The sequence below is a fragment of the Microcaecilia unicolor genome, chromosome 3 (genome assembly GCF_901765095.1).
Source record: "Microcaecilia unicolor chromosome 3, aMicUni1.1, whole genome shotgun sequence".
Taxonomy (NCBI): Eukaryota; Metazoa; Chordata; class Amphibia; order Gymnophiona; family Siphonopidae; genus Microcaecilia; species Microcaecilia unicolor.
The window spans coordinates 387,301,923-387,325,496 of NC_044033.1; the positions used below are offsets into that span (position 1 = coordinate 387,301,923).

General features: G+C 45.0%; 1 protein-coding gene across 3 annotated transcripts in view; it reads right to left on the minus strand.

Moving 5' to 3' along the window:
- The window catches only part of PTK2B (protein tyrosine kinase 2 beta), a 322,330-nt gene that overhangs the window by 147,244 nt on the left and 151,512 nt on the right, over window positions 1-23,574 (minus strand). For all 3 annotated transcript variants that reach the window (XM_030198678.1, XM_030198677.1, XM_030198679.1), the window contains exons 3-4: window positions 19,166-19,344; window positions 3,019-3,106 (exon numbers count right to left, since the gene is read on the minus strand). In XM_030198678.1, the coding sequence (XP_030054538.1) occupies window positions 3,019-3,106; window positions 19,166-19,344 (267 nt within the window). The remainder of the gene's footprint in view (window positions 1-3,018; window positions 3,107-19,165; window positions 19,345-23,574) is intronic.

The window sequence follows — 23,574 nt, forward strand, 5'->3', positions numbered from 1 at the left end:
ACTGATAGTGGGATAGAAGTGGAGGAGGATCCACCAGAGCATACAGTAAAAGTGCGATGGGAGAAATAAGAAGAAAACCAAGAAAGAACAGAACCCTGAAATCCAAGTGAGTACATCATATCAAGGAGTAGGTTGTGATCAAAACTGTCAAAGGCAGCAGATAGATTGAGAAGGATGAGGATAGAACAGAGACCTTTGGATCTGGCCAGGATCAGGTCATTGGAGACTTTAGCAAGTGCTGTTTCAGTTGAATGTAGAGGGCAAAAGACAGATTGAAGTGGACCAAGAATAGCTTGAGATGAAAGAAAGTCAAGACAACGGCGGAAGGGAGGAAAGAGATGGGCAGGAAGGGTCCAATGAAGGTTTTTTGAGGAGTGGTGTACGTTTGAAGGCATCAGGAACAGTTACAGTGGAAAGTGAAAGATTGAGGATATGACAGATAGAAGGGAAGACAGTAGGAGAGATAGTGCTGAGTAGATGGGTGGGAATAGGATCTGCGGAACAGATATTTGGAGGAGAAAGAAAAATGTGCAGTTTCATCTTCAGTGATTTCAGAAAAGGGAGAAAAGGAGGCAGGGGTTGAAAGAGGGTTGACAGAATGGACTGGGGGAAGGCGAGGTGGAGGTGACTTGGTTGAGAACTCAAGGTTAAGCTTGTGAACCTTATCATGAAAGTATTCAGCCATAGTCTGGGGAGAAAGTGAAGGAGAGGCTGGAGATGAAGGCACTTTAAGGAGAGAGTTCACTGTGGCAAAGAGACGTCAAGAGTTTGAGCCAAGAGAGTTTGTCAAGTGGATGTACTAGTACTGTTTGGCAAGTGAAAGAGCAGACTGGAAGGCGGTCAGCAAGAATTTGAAATGTATGAAGTCATCATGGGCATGGGATTTCAGTCAAAGATGTACAGCAGATCGGGCACGGGAATGTAGCTAGCGGATTCTAGAGATCAGCCAAGGCTGGGGTTTGGAATGCCTTACAGAATGGGAAATTGGATCCAGAGCAGAGAAGGGAACAGTATTATAGGAAGAGACAACCTCATTGACTTGGTTAATATAGTGGTTAAGAAGAGGGATGAAACACTGGTGGAGAGAGTGCAAGAGTCAATATCCTAAAGATTCCTAAATGTATAGGTGGAGACTGGAAGGGACTTAGGGGAGGGTGTTTAAATGTGAAGGTTATCAAATGATGGTCAGAAAGGGAAAGAGCTGAGGTGCAGAAACTGGAGAGTAAGCAGTTGGAAAAGAAGACAAGGTCAAGACTGTGGCCATTCTGGTGAGTAGGGGTAGAGGAGTACAGCTGAAGATTGAAGGAGGATGTTAAAGCAAGAAACTGAGAGGCATAAGAGTCAGAGGGATCATTAGAATGAATGTTAAAATCCTCAAGTATGAGGGAAGGAGATGAGGGTTCGAGAAAGAAGGAAAGCCAAGAGTCAGTCAGTGAGAAAGGAAGAAGGGGACTTATCAGGGGGTTGATAAATGACTGCTACTCGGAGAAGTACAGGAGTGAACAGACGGATGGAGTGGACTTCGAAGAAAGAAAAGCAGTGAGACTGAGGTGAAATCTACAAAAGGGTAAGAGTAGTAGCCTGAGAGCACCTCCGCGGCCAACCTGGCAAGGCGTATGGGAGAAAAGGTAACCTCATGAAACAGGGCAGCAGCTGAAGCAGAGTATTCTGGGCAAAGCCAAGTCTCAGTTAGGGCAAGCAGTTGGAGAGTAGGAGAGATAGAGGTCATGGATGTAGGAAAGCTTGTTGGAGGCAGAGCGGGCACTCCACAGGGCACATGAGAAAAGCAGAGAAGTAGGGGAGAGGAGAGGAACAGAAATTAGATTGGAGTAATTGCGGTGTGACCTGCATGATTAGAGGAGAGCTGATTCTCTCCATGCCCAGTATTCCCACAACCCCTTCCCCTAACAACAAGTCACAAAAAATCTAAAAAAAAGAAAAAAGTCGGGGGTAGACCAAATGTATTTTCAAACAGTAGGTTTATTAAAAACAAATTCTAAAAACAGACGACGCAGTCCTGTGTTTCGGCACCAACCACTCATGCCTCAGGAGTGAACCAAATTATGTCAGCGACTGATAGTAACAATAAATAAATAGGCTAAGATATCCAAAAGTACAGCATAAATGACACACTTTATGTTTGGCACATTTTGCTTGGCGATATTCTATTCCTCTGCGTTGTTTATGCTGTAATGAGCTAACAACCAATCATCATCATCACTAACTGGCAATAATTGGAATTTACGAATGCTTCTTGTAGGCCTGTTCTACACAAAGGCGCTCGTAAATTCCAACGCATGTAGCTGAATAGGGAGCACGGCCATGGGAGGAGTGTGGGCGTGTTGGCATTAATCGGATTTATGCACATTGTTATAGAATTCGGGGAAACATGCCTACATTTAGGCGCAAGTATTTACACCAGGTTTTCGGTGGCGTAAATGGCCATGCCTAAATGTAATCGCAGTCCCGGGTCCTATGTGCTATTCTATAAAGCACCTAACTTTAAGTACATTTTAAAGAACAGCGCAAATCAGATGCATCTATATTTTAGATGCCATTTACAGAATCTGGCTCTTAGACCATAGAGTTGGCAAAAATACTCATGCCTAAAGTTTGGTGCACCAATTTGAGTTTATTTTACTACTGTATTCTATAACAGGATCTTGGCAAATTAAATTGGTTTAAAGTGTGTCAACCCACAAATTCACACACATTAAGTTGATTAGCATGTACTTAAAAGTTTAATGTGTGAATTACATTTTTTTTAATGAAAATGTATAATATGAACTAAAAAAGTCCAAAACAAACAAACAAACCCCCATGAAAAAATCCCAAACTGAAATGAGCTGAAAATTTTTACTCTGTGTGTATCCCTAATTTCCTGCCATCACCACCAGGGAACTCCCAGGATGCTCTTGCCGTGGTTTTGGATTCATCAGAACACAATACAACAGGAACAGGCCATGCAGATTATAGGATATGCATTAAGATGGATACTAGGAAACTCATACTTCTAACCTGCTGGTAAAAGTACAGCAAAGTGGTTTTGTCTTTCATGAAACTTTCCATGAAGTCTTCACGAAGGTACCGGATTCGGAGATCATACCTTACAAAACAAGAGAGAAGACTCTGTAAACAAAAAAGAGACAACATGCGACATTCACAACCCCATCCCATGAGCACTCACTATCTCCCCTATGTATAAAATCTATCAGCCTCCAGTGATCCTCCAGCCTGTGCATGCACAGTCTGGATTACAGTGCATGCCCAGGCTCATTTGGAATTTCTGATGCAGGAGCATTCAATAATTTTACTGTGTGCTAGTTAGACTAATGTTTAATTTTTTTTAACTTTTCCTTCCAGAACTAAATAATTGTTTCCCAAGTTTTGTGGTATCTTCTGCTTTTTCTTATTTTATTCCTCCATTTCAGTTCTTTCCCCTATTTTGCTTCGTCTACATTTTCTTTCTTTCCTTCTCGCACATCCTTCATGCTTCCTGCAATCTGTTTGACATTTTCAGTAGCTTCAACACTCCCTCTTGTGTCTGTTCTTTACATTTCTCTTCCTGCCTACTCATCTCTCCAATTCTCATTCCCCTCTACTCTTTCCTTCTCTTCCTCTTCCCATCTTCCCCCGTCGTGCTTTCCTTCACCCAAGTATCCCTTGTTATTTCACTGTCTGGGAGATAATGCCTATACTAATAAGCACAAACTGGTGAAAGGGGGACAGACACTGATCTTGTAGTTAGAGGACTGAAAACCACTGTCACTCATTGAGATGTTAGGCGAATCATACTCTCCCAAAGCCTCAAGTGCCCTCAAACACTGTAAGCTCTTTGGAGCACAGAATCACCGTGCCTGTATGTAATTTGTTCCAATCCACCCTGGCTTAGCGAACTAAGGGCCCTGTTTACTAAGGTGTACTTGCGTTTTTAGAGCGTGCTAAAAATTAGTGAGCACTAACGCTAGAGACACCCATAGGAATATATGGGTGTCTCTAGTGTTAGCACACGCCAATTTTTAGAGGCCCTGTTTACTAAGCTGTGCTAAGCACTAACACATGCTTATTGCAGGGTAAAAGGTACCATCGCAGGATGTGCTCAGGTGCCCCGCAGTAGTTTTATGACGTGCTACCCATGAGCTACAAATTAGAAAATATTTTATAGCGCTGGGGAGAAGGGGGCAGAAAATAGTCATGCCCAGTGCTAGTTAGTGCAGCTACATCCCCTTATGCTAACTGATTAGTGCATGGTTAGCTCGGGACCCCTTACCGCCTGGAAGATAGGTGGAGTTAAGGGTTCATGCATTAATGGGGATATCAGCGTGTGGCCATTAATAGAAAAAAAATGGGAAAAGGGTAATTTTATGGCACAGCAGGGGCGTATCTGCGTGGGGCCACGGGGGCCTGGGCCCCCGCAGATTTTGCCCTGGACCCCCCTGCCGCCGTCACCTACCTTTGCTGGCGGGGGATCCCAACCCCCGCCAGCCGAGGTCCGCTTCCTCCTGCCGCTGCCTTTAAAAATATTCCTTTGGCTGGCGGGGGATCCCAACCCCCCCAACCCCCCCGCCAGCCGAGCCAAGGTCTTTTAAAGTTCTTTTTCGTCCTCAGGAGTCCGTGCTGTTCAAAGCTGCTCGTTTCGGAGTCTGACGTCGCTGCACGTTGTACGTGCTTCGTTCTAGTCTGACGTCCTTGCAAGGCTTCATTCTGTTTCTGTGAGTCTGACGTCCAGACTAGAACGAAGCCTTGCGCGGGATTGGGAAGAAGAGGAACTTGGCTCGGCTGGCGGGGCTTGGGGTCCCCCGTCAGCAAAGGTAAGCAACAGCGGGTTGGCGACGGGAGGGGGGATCGAGAGGGTTGTCGGCAGGGGGGTCTAGTGTGCGCTAATTTTTAGCACACAGTAAAAACGCTAGCGCACCAGAGTAAACAGGGCCCTGAGATTGTGATCCCCTCCAGGGACAGGGAAATATCCAGTGTACCTGAATGCAACTCACCTTGAGCTACTACTGAAAAAGGTGTGAGCAAAATCCACATAAATAAAATAAATAAATAAAAATGAAATGCAGCAAAATATTTAACGATTCAATTACATGCATTCCCTTTTTCCAAACATTTGTTCAATGCACATCACAATATATAGAAGGGATGAGCATTAGTCTGAAAGAAAATGGGAAATGGCAATAGAATTTCTCACATCACTTCATATTGGTTTTAACCTGGAACAGCAGAAACCTGAAGTTTCATTTTTTTCAGTGTTGTTATAGTGTGCATTATAGCTTAGTAGATGTCTATTGAAAACTGGTGCATGCTGTTATTCTCCTAAAAAATTAGAAAAAAAAAAGGAAAAACCTGCAAATGACACAGGAAACTAAACAAAATTGTTTTGTTCATACATCCCTAATAAATAGACAAACACAACCATTTCTAGACTTTGTGACATTATGCTGCTCATTTTCAAAGCAAATGGACGTCTTAAAATCCATCTGCTAAAAACATCCAAATCCTTCAGAATTTGGACGTTTCACACTGCAGTTCATCCAAATAGCAAGGGAACTTGTGTATTTTTGTTTTGGGGGGGGGGGGTGGACCTATGGAGGACTCAAATATAGGACATCCCAAAGGGAATTTCAAATGGGAAGAAACATTCATGTCTAGAAAGAAGGACGTTTTTATCTAGTCCTGATTCAGTCATGTCCAGGTTACAAAACATTGTTCTAATTGAGCAGCTGACCACTGGAGGGATTAAGGCATGGTCCCTCCATAATCCCCCAGTGACTGCTGTCCTTCTCCCTCTCACTAGAAAGTGAAACTGGAAAGGAAAGACAGGCTCTATGTCAGCTGCAGGTATTATGGCTAGGGTTACCATATGTTCAGGTTCCCCCAGACATGTCCTCCTTTCCAGAGAACTATCAAGTGTCCGGATGGTTTTATGGAGCCTGCCCGTTTGTCTGGGTTTCTGGCTGGTTGGCTGGCTTGCCCCCCTCCCTACCCCTGAGCATAACTTAACGTGCCCTGGTGGTCTAGTGGCCTCTTTGGGACAGGAAAGAACCCCACTCTTTCCTGTCCGCAGCTGCTGATTTGCTCACTGCCAATGCTGCTTCTTCAAAATGGCTGCCGAGACTTCAAGCGGCGGCTCTCATGAGTGAGTGGGTTGATGGGATGGAGAGGGTTATAAAAAAAGATGGATCTTGGCTATGGATGCAGGGAGGGAGGTTGGCAGTGGCGTAGCTAGAGTAGTTGACACCCGGGGCCGGTCATTTTTTAACCCCCCCCCCCCCCCCCAAAAAAAAAAAATCTAGTACTAGGCATGCCGAGAATACAAAACACTCAGGACCTATAGAGCAATTCTACCATACCATAAGCAGTCATTTCTACGAATCACACAAGGAAAAGGAAAGCATCTTAAGCACTACAGTGAGCACTAGAACATCAATTCACCTATTGTAAAACGAAACCAGACAGAATAGTACAGATCGTCGATCCTGCACAGTCAATGCCAACTGAAAGCCAAGTCTTTTTCACAAAAACAGATACACCCTAATCCACTATAGAATAATAATAAACTTTCTATTTAGACAAAAATTAAACAACCCCCAAGATGCCAGACTCTACATACAATGCAACACCACAGAAACAGAAAATGTCCCCTAGTACTGTGCAAAATATAAAGACAGCAGATGTACATTTGAAAAACATGTACCAATCACCACTTTACAATTTAACAAATAGAAATAAATATAGAAAATAAAATAATACCATTTTATTGGACTAATACATTTAGATTTCAGAGGCCAAAACATCCTTCCTCAGGTCAATATAGTATAGTGCTGTTACAGTATCATATCCTAACCTGAGGAAGGGGGTTTTGTTCTCCAAAAGTTAGCCAAAATGTATTAAAATTAGTCCAATAAAAAGATTACCTTGTTTACATGTTCTATTATAAACATTTATTAACACAGCTACAATACTACTTTATCCTAAAGCAAAAAAATAAAAATATATATTTTATTTACAGTTTCCTGTCTCTGGTTTCTGCTTTCCTCATCTTCTTTTCACGGTCTTCATTCCATCCAGCATCTGTCTTAGTTCTCTCTCTGCCATCCAGTGTCTGCCCTCTCTGCTGTCCCCTCCATCCAATGTCTGCCTTCTCTCCCTGCTCCTTCCATCTACATCTGCCCTCTATCTCTGTCCCTTCCATCCACCATCTGCCCCTGTCTGCCCTCTCTCTCGCCCCCTTCCATTCACTGCCCTTTCTATCCTTCCATCCACTGTCTGCCCTTTCTCTCTGCTCCTTCAATCCACCATTTGCCCTCCCTCTCCCAACCATCCAGGGTCTGCCCTCCCTCTCACTCCCCCTTCCATCCAGGATCTGTCCCCTCTCTCTGCCCCTTTTTTTCAGCCCCCAGTTCCAGCCCCAGCCCTTTTCTCCCACCAGTCCTGAGCTTCAGCCCCCAGCCACTTCTCCCTGTCCCCTTTTTTTGCCCCCAGTTTCAACCCCAGCCCTTTTCTCCCACCAGTCCCGAGCTTCAGCCCCCAGCCACTTCTCCCGGTCCCCTTTTCAGCGCTCAGTTTCAACCCCAGCCCTTTTCTCTCACAGTCCCGAGCTTCTGCCCCAGCCACTTCTCCCTGTCTCCTTTTTCAGCCCCCAGTCCCCACAGTTTCAGCCCCTGCCCCTTTTCTGCCCTCAGTCCCAGTACTAGCCCCTTATCCCACCTACCCTCCTTTTCAGCCCCCAGTTCCAGCCCCCTTCATCTACATGCCTTGCATTAGGGCCCCCCTTTTCAGCCCGACCCATTCTCCTACCTGAACCATGCATGCCCCCATTTTCCCTCATGACCCCTTCTCAGACCCCAGTTCCAGCCCCCTTCTCCCATCTGAGAACCCCCTCCCCTCCCCATCTGAGAACCCCCACCCCACCCCAGTCCCCTTCTCCCATCTGAGAACCCCCTCCCCTCCCCTTCTGAGAACCCCCACAACACCCCACTCCCCTTCTCTTATCTGAGAACCCCCTCCCCTCCCGAGAGCCCCCACAACACCCCACCCCCTTCTCCCATCTGAGAACCCCCTCCCCTTCCCATCTGGGAACCCCCACAACACCCCTCTCCTCTCCCATCTGAGAACCCCCACCCCAACCTGCCTACCAGTGAGCTCCGTCGAGAGAGCCCTCTTCTCCTGCTTCCACCCTGCCTTAAAAAAATTTTTGTGAAGCGGAGTCGCAGGCAGGCAGCGCCTCGCGTCTGCCTGCTTGTAAAAGAAGTAAACCTCCTCCTCCTCGTCAGACCTTTCTTCACTGGGTCCCACCCTCGCGGAAATAGGAAGTTACCTCAGAGGAGGGCAGGACCCAGTGAAGAAAGGCCCGACGACGACGAGAAGGTTTACTTCTTTTACAAGCAGGGCAGACGTGAGGTGCTGCCTGCCTGCGACTCCACTTCACAAATTTTTTTTAAAGGCAGGGGAGCAGCGGGAGCGGAGCACCCCCCCCCCCCCCACACACACACACACCTGCTGACACCCAGGGCGGACCACCCCCACCGCCCCGCCCTTCCTACGCCACTGGGGGTTGGATAAAAGATTGGTAAATGAGGGGAACATGTATATGGAGGGGGGAAAGAGAAATGGGGGAAATGCAGCACATGAATAGAAGGGGATGGAGAGGGTTACATGCAGCTGATGAATGGGAGGGAAAAGCTGTTCATGGATGATTGCTTTTTTGGAAATGTACATTGTTTCTAATTTTGAATTTAGATTACGGAAGAAAATATATTTCTGTTACTTTTATCAGTATTTTCACTGCTTATAGAATCTGGCTTTCTTGGGGGGGGGGTGAAGGTGACTGTGCAGCATGACACAGTGGGGGATGGGTAGCATTTTATTTTTTGTGTCCTCTTTTTTGTCTTCACAAATATAATAACCCTAATTATGGCCATTCTGAACAAACCAGCAAGCAGGTCAGAGGAGTAACCAAGTGGTTTGTAGAGTGGACTGAGTTCAATCCCCACTTCAAGTCTTTCAGGATTTTTTTTCTTTGCTTTTTTTTAAATAATTCCGAGCCTTCTAGAAACAGAAAAATACCTACTATACCTAAATATATAAGACATCTGCAAGCCTGAAGGCTTTTGAAGTGGTGTACATTCAGGTACAGTACATATTTTTCACTTCCTTGAGGGATCACATTTACAAAAAAAAAAGAGTTACAGTGGGTTTGAACCTATGCCCCTTGGTTTACAGTCCAGGGTATATTAACCACTAGGCTATTCCTCTGTTCTACAAGGTTGGCTGTGTAGCCATATTTTTTAAAATGATGCCAGCAGACGTTCATGTACTTGCTTTTGTTTTTGTCATTTAAAAGTTGGACGTTTCAGTCTGGAAAATAGCTATTCATTTTGGAAGTTTTCAGTGCAAAAACATCCATCTCACAGCCATAATTAAACAGTACATCTAGACATTTGTCCTCTTTGATTATGGTTGTGAGAAGGATTTTTATTTTTTGGACTTAAATGTTTTTTTGAAAATGCTGCTCCACAAATTCCTAAAAAATGCAAGATTTTTCTGTTCACAAAGAGACATTTGAAAAAGATGTGTGGTTGGCCTTTTGCACACCAAGAAAGAACATTAATACACACAGGGGCCCTTTCACTAAGTGGTTGCCACACGGCAAATAGTAACTACCACTGGCTTAACGAGGCCACCAGTGGAAGTTCCACCCCAAGCATGTGGCATTTCTGGCGTGGCTGGAAATTTTTATTAATGTTTATCGCAGAGGGACGCTGGGTTAGCTCGGGAGCCCTTACCGCCACCTCAATGGGTGAAGGTAAGGTTTCCCTGGGAAGTGGCCGTGCGGCAAGTGTATATTTACTGCACAGCCATTTCATTTTTCTTTACTTTACCCACAGCGGTAAAAGGGGCCTCAGAGCATGGCAAATCCACTCCACGATGCTACCGCAAGGCCCCTTTTACCATAGCTTGGTAAAGGAGGACCATAAGTTGTTAAGATAATTTTCTTTTTTATTGAGGGGTCCTTTTACTAAGCCATGGTAAAAAGTGGCCTGCGTTAGTGTAGGCGCATGTATTGGGCGTGCACCGGGTCAGTTTTTACCCCATCTACAAAAAAATGGCTTTTTTTTTTAATGGGACGGGAAAAGGGCCTATGGTAAAAATGAAGACAATGCGCCCAAAATCAGCCTGAGCCCTTAACACCACCCATTAATCTAGCGGTAAAGGTTCACACGCCATACATGCGGTAACCGGTGAGTGTACGCCAAGTGCTGATTACCGCTGGAACCGGGGTGCGTAGCAAGAAATAAATAAATAATTCGTCCAGGTGTTATGGGCGCACACCAAATCTGAAATTACCTCCAGGAGGACACAATGGCCTGGTGGTAGTCTCGTTTGGGAGCACGCTGCATGCACGTACAGCCTACCGTGGCTTAGAAAAAGGGCCCCTTAATTTATTTTAGCATTTTTGTGGGATCACATTAGAAAGCATTAGAAAACATTTTTGTATATCAGTGCACAATGACTAAGAAGGAAACCCCTGCTCACATTTGCCAAAGGGCGTGTCTAATCTGAAAACATAAATTTATATATATATATATATACTAGTTAAAAAGGCCCGTTTCGGTAGGCAATGAAACGGGTGCTAGGCAAGGTAATCCCCCACCCTTCCTCGCTGTCTCGCTTTGTTTCCTCCCACGCCTCCCTCCCTCCCTCCCTCCCTTCCTTCCGAGTTCCAGACCCCCTTCCCTCCCTTCCAGTGCAAGTCCCCCTCACGCCCCTCCCACCGAGTTACAGACTCCCCCCTCCCTCCAAATTCAACACCCCCCCTCCGCGTTACTGACCTCTGGACCCCCCTGCTGCGACCCTCTCGACCCCCCCCCTTTCCGCCAAAAACCCTCCCCCGCCGCCGTCGCGTACCTGTGCTGACGGGGGACCCCAACCCCCGACAACCAAAGTCCTCTTCTCGTCTGTGCCAGCATTGCTTGCTGAATGGTCTGATAAAGTTTCTGTGCGTGCGTCTGATGTCAGACGCACACACAGAAACTTTATCAGATCATTCAGCAAGCAACGAGGACTTCAGCTGTCGGGGGTTGGTTTCCCCCATCAGCACAGGTACGCGATGGAGTTGGCTCGTGCTGCTATGTTGTAATTGGGCACTGTCGCTGCTGACGCATCTGGAAGTGGGAGACATCGAAAGCACGAATGCCTCAAGGCTTATGTCCACGCAGTCAGCTTCAGAACGTTGCAGGTGCGTTTTATTATATAGGATATATATATATATATATATATATATATATATATATCTATATCTTTTTTGTCAGTTTGAAAAATATTTTCTCTGGAATTATTTGATTTTTTTAAATTGTTTATTCTGGGTGTTAAGTGCTGCATCTTCCAGGAAAACTTTTGATTATAAATTCCTCACTTAATATTCAGCAGCATTAAGGAAGGTAGCAAGTGTTTTCCACATTGTGATTTTGCAGATAATACCTCTGAAAATCTCTGCCCACAGTAATGGTCCAGAGGTGGTGCAGGAGTTATCAAGAGACCAGTGATATTCAGCATTCATTTAAGTATTTATATACCGCTTAGACCTAAGTGGTTTACAGGTTAATTTGCAGGAACTGCGTCTGTCCTTAGTGGGTTCACAGTCTAAGTAGTACATTGTACTACTGTTGTACCTGTACTGTTGTACCTGGAACATAGTAACATAGTATATGACGGCAGAAAAAGACCTGCACGGTCCATCCAGTCTGCCCAACAAGATAACTCATATTTGCTGCTTTTTGTGTATACCCTACTTTGATTTGTACCTGTGCTCTTCAGGGCACAGACCGTATAAGTCTGCCCAGCACTATCCCCGCCTCCCAACCACCAGCCCCTCCTCCCAACTACCGGCTCTGGCACAGACCGTATAAGTCTGCCCATCACTATCCTCACCTCCCAACCACCAGCCCTGCCTCCCAACCACCGGCTCTGGCACAGACCGTACAAGTCTGTCCAGCACTATCCCCGCCTCCCAACCACCAGTCCCGCTTCCCACCACTGGCTCTGGCACAGACCGTATAAGTCTGCCCAGCACTATGCCCGCCTCCCAACCACCAGCCCCGCCTCCCGATCTTGACTAAGCTCCTGAGGATCCATTCCTTCGGCCCAGGATTCCTTTATGCTTATCCCATGCATGTTTGAATTCCGTTACCGTTTTCATTTCCACCACCTCCCGCGGGAGGGCATTCCAAGCATCCACTACTCTCTCCGTGAAAAAATACTTCCTGACATTTTTCTTGAGTCTGCCCCCCTTCAATCTCATTTCATGTCCTCTCGTTCTACCATCTTCCCATCTCCAGAAAAGGTTCGTTTGCGGATTAATACCTTTCAAATATTTGAACGTCTGTATCATATCACCCCTGTTTCTCCTTTCCTCCAGAGTATACATGTTTAGTTCAGCAAGTCTCTCCTCATACGTCTTGTAACACAAATCCCATACCATTCTCGTAGCTTTTCTTTGCACCGCTTCAATTCTTTTTACATCCTTAACAAGATACGGCCTCCAAAACTGAACACAATACTCCAGGTGGGGCCTCACCAACGACTTATACAGGGGCATCAACACCCCCTTTCTTATGCTGGTCACACCTCTCTCTATACAGCATAACAACCTTCTAGCTATGGCCACCGCCTTGTCACACTGTTTCGTCGCCTTCAAATCCTCAGATACTATCACACCAAGATCCCTCTCTCTGCCCGTACCTATCAGACTCTCCCCGCCTAACACATACGTCTCCCGTGGATTTCTATTCCCTAAGTGCATCGCTTTGCATTTCTTCGCATTGAATTTTAATTGCCAAACCTTAGACCATTCTTCTAGCTTCCTCAGATCCTTTTTCATGTTTTCCACTCCCTCCCGGGTGTCCACTCTGTTACAGATCTTAGTATCATCCGCAAATAGGCAAACTTTACCTTCTAACCCTTCGGCAATGTCACTCACAATGGAGGGTCACATGGAGCTGCAGAGAGAATTGAACCTGGTTCTTCAGGATCTCAACCCACTGCCAACCATCAGGCAGCGGTGGGAACTGAACCCAGTTCCCCAAGTCTACAATCCACTACACTGTCCATTAGGCCACTCCTCCACTCCCCATCATTACCTGAATAACTGTTGGAATAACTTAGATATGCAAAAAAGCTATCTGAAGGTAATCAGATAGTTATCCGAGTAACAGTGTTGAATGTCACCATAATCTGAGCAACTGCGGTCCTGCTGGTTATACCTGGACATTCAGAACCAGTATCTAGATAGCAAACAGCATGGAATATTTAAGAACATAAGATAAAGGACCCACCCCCAGCCCAGTCCACCCCTCCCATTGTTCCTCCCCACCACACCCACCGATCTGCCCACAACTCTGCCCATTGCTCCGCCCATCCAGACCAATTGCTCCGCCCCAGCAGCAAAAGGAGTGGTCTCCCCATCCAGCAGCAGCAGGAAACGCCTTCATAAAACACCATCTTTTGCTGCCTTGGGATCAGCAGCAGCATGAGATGATGCTTAACAAAGGCATTTCCCGCTGCCACTGGACGGGGAAGCCACTCAGCGGGAGATCCCAGCTTATCAGTGGGAGATGACCTGCAAAAGTGGGAGTCTCCTGCTGAAAGCAGAAGACTTGGCAGGTCTGCATTTCCTCCTATTTGTTTTAAAAGTATTTCCATGAAAGAGTGAAAAATCAATTCACTTTAACCTGTTCTACACCACTCAGGATTTTATAGACCTCAATCATATCCCCCCTCAAACATCTCTTTTCCATCCTCATTAACATTTTGGTCGCTCTTCTTTGAACGTTTTCTAATTCCGCTACATCTTTTTTGAGATATGGCGACCAGAACTGAAAGCAATACTCAAGGTGAGGTCACACCATGGAGCGATACAGAGGCATTATAATATCTTTGGTCTTATTTTGTACCCCTTTTCTAATAATTCCTAGCATCCTGATTGCTTTTTTGGCCCCTGCCGCACACTGGGCAGAAGATTTCAGTGTATTATCTACAAAGACACCTAGATCTTTTTCTTGAGTGCTGACCCCCTAGGTGGACCCCTAGCATCAGGTAGCTATGATTCAGATTATTCTTCACAATGTGTACAACTTTGCATTTGTCCACATTAAGTTTCATCTGCCATTTGGATGCCCTGTGTTCCAGTTTCGTAAGGTCTTCCTGCTGAAGACTGACTGTGGAGTCTCTGTATTAATAAAGTTGGATGCAGATGCATATAAAAGTGTGGAAGGTTTTTTTTTTTTGTACAGAAGCTTACCTGTACAGCAATAGCAGTGGCTCAAGGAATGGGGTTTCTCTATTGCCAGGGAAGAGAGGAGAGGTGGGCGGGTGGAAGGCTTGTTGGGGGAGGGGGGAAAGAAAAAAAAATTGTGAATAAAGCAGTGTAGACTGTGAGCAGGTTGTAAGAAGTTTGGGAGGTGAGGATGAGGTTATGAAAACAGCTGTGAATTGCTGTTATTGATATACCAAGGGGCCCTTTTGCTAAAGGAAATTAAAAAATAGGTTTACCATGTTTTAATGTAGGGCTTTCCCACACGCTAAGTCCATTTTTTAACACTGCTGTAAATAGGGCTTTTTTCATTCTTATTCTTGCAGGTTCCAAATTAATTTTTTCATTAGCGCAAGGCATGTGTAAATATATTAACACAGAAACACTTAATGCCTCCTATATAGAAGGTGCTAAGTGTTCCCACGTTAAGCCTGCTTTATCCAGCTAGTGCACACTAATGTAAACACGCAAGCTGGATAATGCTTCTATGCCCATTCCCCGCCTCCTCCATTTCATGCCTCCTCCTGAAAAAAATGGGGAAAAAATAATTAAATAGCACAAGATTAGCACTTTCTGATAGGCAAATTACCACAAATCGCTTTAACATGCTTTGCAGTAAGCCTTTCTTCTTGCGTTAGGAATGCATTAATGCTTAATGTGGTTTAATTAAAGGGCCCCCAAGTTTGACACCACCGGCGAGATTGATAATAGTGAATTTGTCTCTATTGCTATGTCACAATAAAACATAATATTGTTTTAAAAAGGATGACTGTGTTTTATCATCAAAGTCAGAAATAATGAAACTTGCCATGTTAGATTATTAATATATGCACTAGATGGTTAAATCTATTTTCGTTTGTAGTTTGAAGTCAGGCATCACTTATTTATTATTTCTTTCAGCCACTGCTTTATCCAGATCCTTTCTAACCGCTGTTGATAGTCCGTTTGGGATGCTATTTTTGAAGAGGGCTATTTTTGCTTCTTGCATGCTGCAGATTCTGTTTATGTGACTCATCAAGTTTTTATAGCCTCCTGAGGATGCCCGTGTTTAATTTAATTTAATTATTTTATTTATGGACAGCAAGCCATAAGTATTGCCATACTGGGAAAGACCAAAGGTCCATCAAGCCCAGCATCCTGTTTCCAACAGTGGCAGGAGAGAGACATTCTGAGGGCCATCCTACACCAATTTTCAAACACAAACTAAAAAATGTGCTTTGTCTTATTCCACCAAAACTACCACCAAACAATTAAATCTGCTAATATGGGGAAGGTGACCCCTCTCCAACTCCAGCTCTGGAAATGTCTGTACTTGCAGGTTAAACTAAGCATAAAATGGCATCTTTTACCCAGATATTGGGCAAGCAGTTTTCTAAAAGATCACTTCCTCGGGGAAAGGTAACTCATGCAGTCTTAAGGAGTGCAAGAGAGAATGAAGTTAACTTCCTTTTCCCCACAGTCCAAACAAAATTAGGAAATTCATTGTAGATGGGGTACAGTACATCAGAGAAAAGGCCCTGGAAATTCAGATGTGATCCGATGATTAATCTTTAATAACCTGTCACTGCTGTATTGCAAATTACATTCAGAGTATGCCTAACTGCTTAGAAATACAAACTGTGTACAATAAAATAGTGTGATGTGAGATCTCACAGTGGTATTGAAATGGAGCACCTGTCAAATATGAAATCAGACAGTGCTTACTGATACCAGCTTTCACAGCTAATAAGGTTTTGATATTGTTCTCTTCAAGAATACAGTAGTTAGACAGGGATTGGGGGGGGGGGGGGGGGGGGGGGGGGGGCAGGGAATCAGCTGGTTTCCCTCTAAAAAAATACCCTGATGAAAGGGGTAATTCCTCCTCCATCCCAGGAGCACTATGGTGGGCAATGGCATCCTCTCAAATGCACCCTCATAAAAGTGTAAAGGACAGGCCACACTAACAGTTTTACAGTCCTAATGCCGCTGACCTGCCTCTTGTGCCTTTAAGTGGAGGCTGGTCCAACAAGACACTGCTGCTCAGAATGTACCATTAGGACATAGATGGGGGTATCTATTTAAGCATTGCACCCTTAGGCAGCTGTCTACCTTCTCGTGGGGAAATCCAGTTCTCTGAAATAGTCCTGAAAGCTTGTCTAGCCCAACACAGGCATTATAGATAGCTAGCTATTTTTTGGTCCTCTTAGACTAGTTCTTTTCCAGAAGTAAAATCAATTATTTAAAGCAACAGTAGGTAGACATTTTAAAAGGAACTCTGTAACTAGGCATGTGCCATCTCTGTGAGTGGTCCAAGGGTGGGCATCTAAATATTAGGTGCATTGATACCAGGTTACACTGGTATTCTCTAATAGAACTTAGGTACTCACGTTCCTTTATAGAATAGGCTCCTAACATGCACCTTTGGATTCCTAAATCAAAGCACCCAGATATAGAACTAACCCCATAGGCATATATTAAATACTCAAACAGCACCTGATTGTCACATATTCTAAAAAAGGAATGTAGACACCTCAATAGAGTTTGTGTAATGTGTGTACCTATGTTCCAGAGATGCAAAATTCATAGTATTCTATAAGTTAAGCATGTATGGGTACTGGGTCAAAATAGCCCCGTAAAAAAAAAAAAAACCTAACAAAAAAGCCTCCCAACATAATAGTCTCTGACAAAATGGCCTGCCCACACACATTATGGCCCCTTACATAATAGCCTGACATATTAGTGCCCCCCCCCCCCAAATAAATCGCCTTATCAGGTAATGCTCACTTACCGTGCAACAGGGGCACCCAGGACTTCCTTCCCAAGTGACATGCCCGACATCCGTCTCAAATCTCTCCCCTCCGTATTCCCCAAGTCCAGGACTTGGATGCTTCCCTCCCCCTTGCTAACACATGACTCTGGTGCAATTCTGCAAGCGCCACAGTAAGGAGAAGCCGAGCTCTTACTCTTCTCAGGCCTGGTCCTCTAATGCCGGAACTTCCCTCTGCCATGGCCCGCAACCCCCCCCCCCCCCCCCCCCCCCGATGTAATTTCCTTCTTCCTCTAGGGCGGGCCAAGGCAGAGGGAAGTTTCAGCGTCAGCGGACCAGGCCTGAGGAGAGTAAGGACTCAGCTTCTCCTCCTTACCGCAGCGCTTGCAGCACAGGTTAGTAATAATCACCTTTTAATAAATGCTGATCTCCAGCAGGTGCATCTGAGCAATAAAATAAATGTTAATTGGGCAATATATAAATAGCAATTTTAGAGCAGATGCCACATATGTATATGAGCAAACGCATGTGAAGGTTCACAGTGGGTGTGGTTTGGGCACCCTTATAAATACATGTAAATTCCATATTTTAAAATTACAACTTATAAGTGATGCTTAACAGCTTACTTTTATGGTGATTTTATCACTATTAAAGGTCTATTCATATTCAGTTGTCAGCACTAGACACTCTCACTATATATGTTTTTGGGGAATTCTAATCCCTGTTTATGTTGTACTGGATGCAGTACGTTCTCTATTTCACTAGCTTATTTGGGCAAATTCTAGTTTTCTGCTTTTTTTAGATACCCAAAACATTGCCAATGAATATCTTTGTCGTTTTTGAATATATCAGAGGCATGTGCATTCCCTCAGTTTTTCGTTACGACTGTGTCTGTTTCTTCTTTTCTTTTTTTGGTATAAGTTTCACTTCCCTTTTTTAGGATTTATTCATATGGGGTTTTATTTTAGCATACTTTTTATTTTTATGATGGGCTATTTTGTTACGGGGTTATTTTGTAGAAAGGGGACATTTTGTCAAGGGCTAGTTTGTTACAAGGCTATTTTGTCAAGGCGCCGCATCTGTGTGCTCTACTCAAATGTAAGCCCACCTGTGCGCTATTGGAGATGTGCACATAATTACAGATGGCTCCCAAAGTTAAGTAGTATCAATACACATCTCAAAAGTCAAAGCTAAAAGATTTTTAGTATATGATTTTTAAGCATTGCATAAAAAAAGTTCAAAAAAGAAAAATTATTCAAGAGCTACGGATAGATCAATGACGATGTGTACAGCGCCATGAGTACATGGGACGCTGTTCCCAAATGGTATATGCTGTCAGTTACTCTGATGATCCCCGTTAGTAAAGTAACAAAGTTATGTGAAGATTTAAAGGTTGTGTGATTCTGGACTGTGTGAATTACAAGAGTTGGGATTGTTTGGTACAGAATTGAGTTAATTTCATAATTACAGAGTAGCACTTAGGCACTTTTTTGGCATGTACACATCATCCCCTGGATTCTATATATGGCACGCAAAGTTATGTGTCCAACTTTGGGCATGCTGCCAAGATGCGCACACAACTAAATTGGAATGAGCTCTGAATCATCAATAATTTGATGTTAATAACCAATTATTGCTGTTAATTGGCACTCATTATAATGTGCATGCGCATCTGAAAGCACGCTATCCTATAAGGCACGGTGCCTAACTTCCGTGGTGTTTATCTTGAAAGGGGGCGTGGTCACAGACATGTAAGGCAAAGTTGCACATAGAATTACAGAAAACTGTCTAAATGCGCCTAACTTGGGCACTGGTATTTACACCAGGTTTCAGCAGGCGTAAGTCCGGCACCTAAAAGTTCGGCACAGGCTTAGCGCTGAAAACTATTCTATACAAGGCCCACACTCTTTATAGGATAGCGCTTAGCACTGAATATTTTTGGTACCCAAGTTTCAACACCATTTATTGAATTTCCTCCTCTCTGTGCATATACACATTTATATGCTAGAATTCTAAACATTTATACACAGAACCAGTGCATTTATGTTAGCACTTACTTTATACAATTACCCTGATACAATATTGTGGCCCTCCTCCCTTTTTACCTCCACTCAGCCTCAACATGAAGACTCTCATACTTCTCCTGAACATCCCCCACCGTCAGATCTGGATGCAGCCAATGAATCTCGTCAGATTTCAAGTGTTTCAGACGCAGGCCATAACATTCTGCATTCCTAATATCCGGCCCGATCCTGCCACTCAAAAGGATGGAGTTGATTATTTCCTGTAGTGGGAAACAGAGAGCAGAACATTCCATAACTCTATGCATTCATGTAGGCAGTGTGCATTATTTAGAAAAATACTTCTCTGAGGGATCTTCTGACATCATCTAATCCATGATCCAACCGTACCTCTATGGTTGGGTGCTCAAATCTGTCCTAGGGGTCCACAGGTCAGTCTAGTTTTCAGGATATTCCTAATGATTATGTATGAGAGAGATTTGCGTGCTTGTCATCTCCGTTATATGCAAATCTCTCTCATTAGGGATATCCTGAAAACCCTCTGGACCCCTTTGAGTACCCCTGCTCTATGGTCTCAATTATTTTTCCGATCTGCTTTTAAAATCCTCTGATAGAGAATCCACAGCCAACCTAAGCAGTCAAAATTCTAAACAACTTACTTTAGGTAGAACAACCAAAACAATGAGGAGGTGGAAGAGCTCCCTTAAAAAAAAAAAAGGCTTACCAAGTTAGGATTCATCAGCTCGGAGAACAGATAGAGGGTTATAAAATCATGAGTGATGTGGAACAGGTTAATGCCTTTTCAAATAGCACTGGAACATGAGTGCGTGGACTTGTCTGTAGATTCATTGAAGAAGAAAAAACTATGGGGCCTTTTTACTAAGCCGCGATAAAAAGTGGCCCATGTTAGTTTTGGCGTGTGAAATTGGCATGCGATGGGCCACTTTTTACCGTGATGAGAAAAAAGCCTTTTTAAAAATGGGGTAGTAAATGGTCGTACACTAATATTAAAATTAGTATGTGGCTATTTACTGCCTGAGTCCTTACCGTCACCTACTTAGTAGGCGGTAAGGGCCCACATGTTACTCATGCGGTAATCGAGCAACGAACAGCAATGTGGCCCCATTGCTGATTACCACCAGGGACACTCCCATGGTAGAAAATAGAAATATATTTTCTACTGCAGGAAACTGTGCATGTCAACCTCTGAACTACCACCGGGCTTCCTGGTAGCCCTACCGCGGCTTAGTAAAAAGGCCCCTATTATGGCACCCACAATACTCTGTACAATTATGATTGCAAATCATCCCCAGTATTTGAGAGTCTGTTTGAATGAAAAGTACTATAAGGGTTTGATAAAGTCATTCCTGCACGTAGGTAACCACATAAGCGCATAAATGACCTCCCATAAAATACCAACTGGTGTAAATTACGTGCTGTGACATGTTGGTACGTACTTTGCCAGCTGGCTTGCAAAGGGAGGGAGTTTATGTGGAGAGTGGGAGGAGTTAGAACTACTACTACTATTTAACATTTCTATAGCGCTACAAGGCATAGTCAGCGCTGTACACCAAACATAAAAAAAGACAGTCCCTGCTCAGAGAACGTAAGTAGATTAAGAAATATTTTAATCTGCATGTGTACATGTGTAAAGTATGTGCCTTCATTCACACCTGCTCAAAAGAAGCTATAAGTGATGGCACCTACATACCAGGCATGGTCTCTCATATACACTAACTAGCCGTTAAGCCCGTTAAAACGGGCGCGTATTGGAATGTTTTTTTTTCCCAAGGCCCCCCTCCCGTTGCAGCTGCAAGGCCCCCTGCCATCCTCCTTCCCTGCCAGCTGCAAGGCCCCCTCTGTCCCTCCATCCCAGCTCCAAGGCTCCAGTCCTCCCCCCTTCCCAGCTGCAAGGCCCCCTGCCCGCCCTCCCTCCCAGTTCCAAGGCCCCAGGCCCTCCCCCCCAGCTCCCAAGGCGCCCTCCCCCCCAGCTCCCAAGGCCCCCTTCCCTCCCTCCCAGTTCCAAGGCCCCCTGCTCTCCCTCACAACTGTAAGGGGCCCCATTCCCTCCCTCCCTCCCTCCCAGTTCCAAGGCCCCTTGCCCCCCCCCCCCCCGTGCCTTCTTCCCAGCCAGCTGGAAGGCCCCCTTCAGTCCAGCCCTCCCAGCTCCAAGGCCCCCCTCCTTCTGAAACCTCCCATGTCCCCTCCCCCCCCAAGGTTGCCGCTACCGCCCCCCACCCCCACCCCGGAGTCGCCCCCTCCCCCCCTTCACCCGGCCCGGGCCCTCTCTTCTGCAGCTCCCGTTGGCCTTCCTTCACTGCCTGTGCCTCGCCCTTGTGTGACGTCACGTCGGCGAGGGCGGGGCACAGGCAGGGAAGGAAGGCCGACGGGAGCTGAAGCTGAGCTGCTTGCTGCTGTTTCGGCGCTGCTGTAAGTTGAATAACGAAGAGAGGGCCCGGGCCGGGTGAAGGGGGGGTGGTGGCGACTCCGGGGGGGGGGGCGTAGCGGCTACCTTGGGGGGGGAGCGGTAGCGACGTCAGCGGTTCCCTCCCTCCCCTTCCGCGCAGTTTCCCTCTCTGTCCCGCCCCCCTCGCCCCGTCATCACGTCTTGACGCGGGGACGGGACAGAGAGGGAAGTCTCTACTGCGCATTTGCAAGTGAGTACGGTCACTTGCCTTTTATATGTTTGATATTTATTAAGACAAGTAGATGCTTAATTGTGTTTATAAAATAGTGCCTCCCTATGGTATTATTATAAAATTACCCTCTTACCCCCAAATTATGTAAATGGTGCTTAAAACTGCGCATGCAAATTTAGGCAAGTGCTCAATTTATGAACATAATTTAATTGAATAACAAGCCAATTTGCGCCAATAAATGGCCACTAAATCAATTATTAGTGCTAATTGGCAACAATTTGCATCTTCCCAGTCAGTATTGTATAAAGACGCGCGTGTAAATATTAAAGTGCGGATCTGAAAATGTGGAGTGGCCATGGGATGGGCGGGTCAGGGGCATACCTAGAATTTGTGCGCAGTGTTACAGAATACAGCAGATCCACACGTAATGTAGGCATGAGAATCTATACCATTTCACTTGGTGTAAATCCTTGCACCCAAAATTGTGTGCGGATCCCGACACTAAGTGCTGTTCTAGAAGCAATACCACCACCCCCCTCGGAGTGCTGTATACAGAATAGCACTTAGTGCTCATTTTTTTGGCACCCAAATTTGGGCACCATTTATGGAATTTAGCCCTAAAAGTCCACATGAGCACTGAGCAAAACTAAATCTCATTCCAATTAGTGAGAGGGAGAGGTGCACATAGTAGATTTGATCACCAGAGGGCAGGCAGGTGCAACATTTCTCTCTACTATTGAAATCAGTGAATGGTTTGGATCTGAAAAGATAAACAAAGACTGAAGTTTTTTGATAACTTAAGCAGGCTTGATCTCTTTTTATCCACCATTGTGACACTCGAAATATGGACCTCTGTTTCCCAAAGGCACTGCACTGTCAAAACGCTTCCCTTTGAAGAACTAGCATGTAATAATATCACCTGCTAACAAATAGAGGAACTTCCTTTCTGAAATGATTAGTAGATGGTCTTCTATTAATTTACATCTAGAGTACAAGAAAGTGCATATGACTGCTCATTAGATAAAGGCTTTCAAGTTTTTTTAAATGTTAACTGCTGCTGGCTAATTTAGACTCAGATATTCAGTGTTGGGTACTATCTGGGCATCGGTACTGAATATCCAGGTCATCTTACTGTCCAAAAGTTGTGTGATACTGCTGATACCGCATAAAGTAGGCCTGCCTTTTATGAGTAGAAAGCTGCACGGGAATGGGGATTGTGGGATTCCCTTAGGGACGGAAGAACTTGCCGCAGGATTCCCACAGGAGTGTAGTCAAACTTTCTGGTGACACCAGAATGAGGCTTGGAAAGCAATGAGAGAGGCAACTGGAGTGCCAAAATGAGGCTTGGAATGTCCAGGGAGGCCACCAGAACACCAAACTGAGGCTTGGAACACTTATTGGTTGAATAGTGAGTGCCAGACAAAAAAAACACAGGAAGTTATTGGGGTCAGGAAGAAACAAAGAACTGCAAGAGAGAAAGTAATAGTGTCAACTCCTGCAGGTACGGGTGGAGATGGAGGAGAATAATTTCAGGGATGTGTGGGGATGGAATGGATCTTTGTGGGTACAGGTGGGTATGAGTTAGATTCCTGTGGGAATGGGTGAAATTTCTGTCCTCATGCTACACTGTGTTTGTGAGGTCCTACATGCCTAGTTAGCACTAAATATCACCAAAACTCCCAGCTCCCCAACTCCGCCCACAGCAGTCAAAGGTGATTTTTCAGCAGCACAGGGCCACCCAGTGCAATTTAACTAGGTAGGAGCCTCTTCTGCCCAGTTAAATCACTCCGAATATTCCGACTCCTTTATTTAAAGTGGTCATGAATAAAGGCAAGAAAGAGTTCCATGACCTAT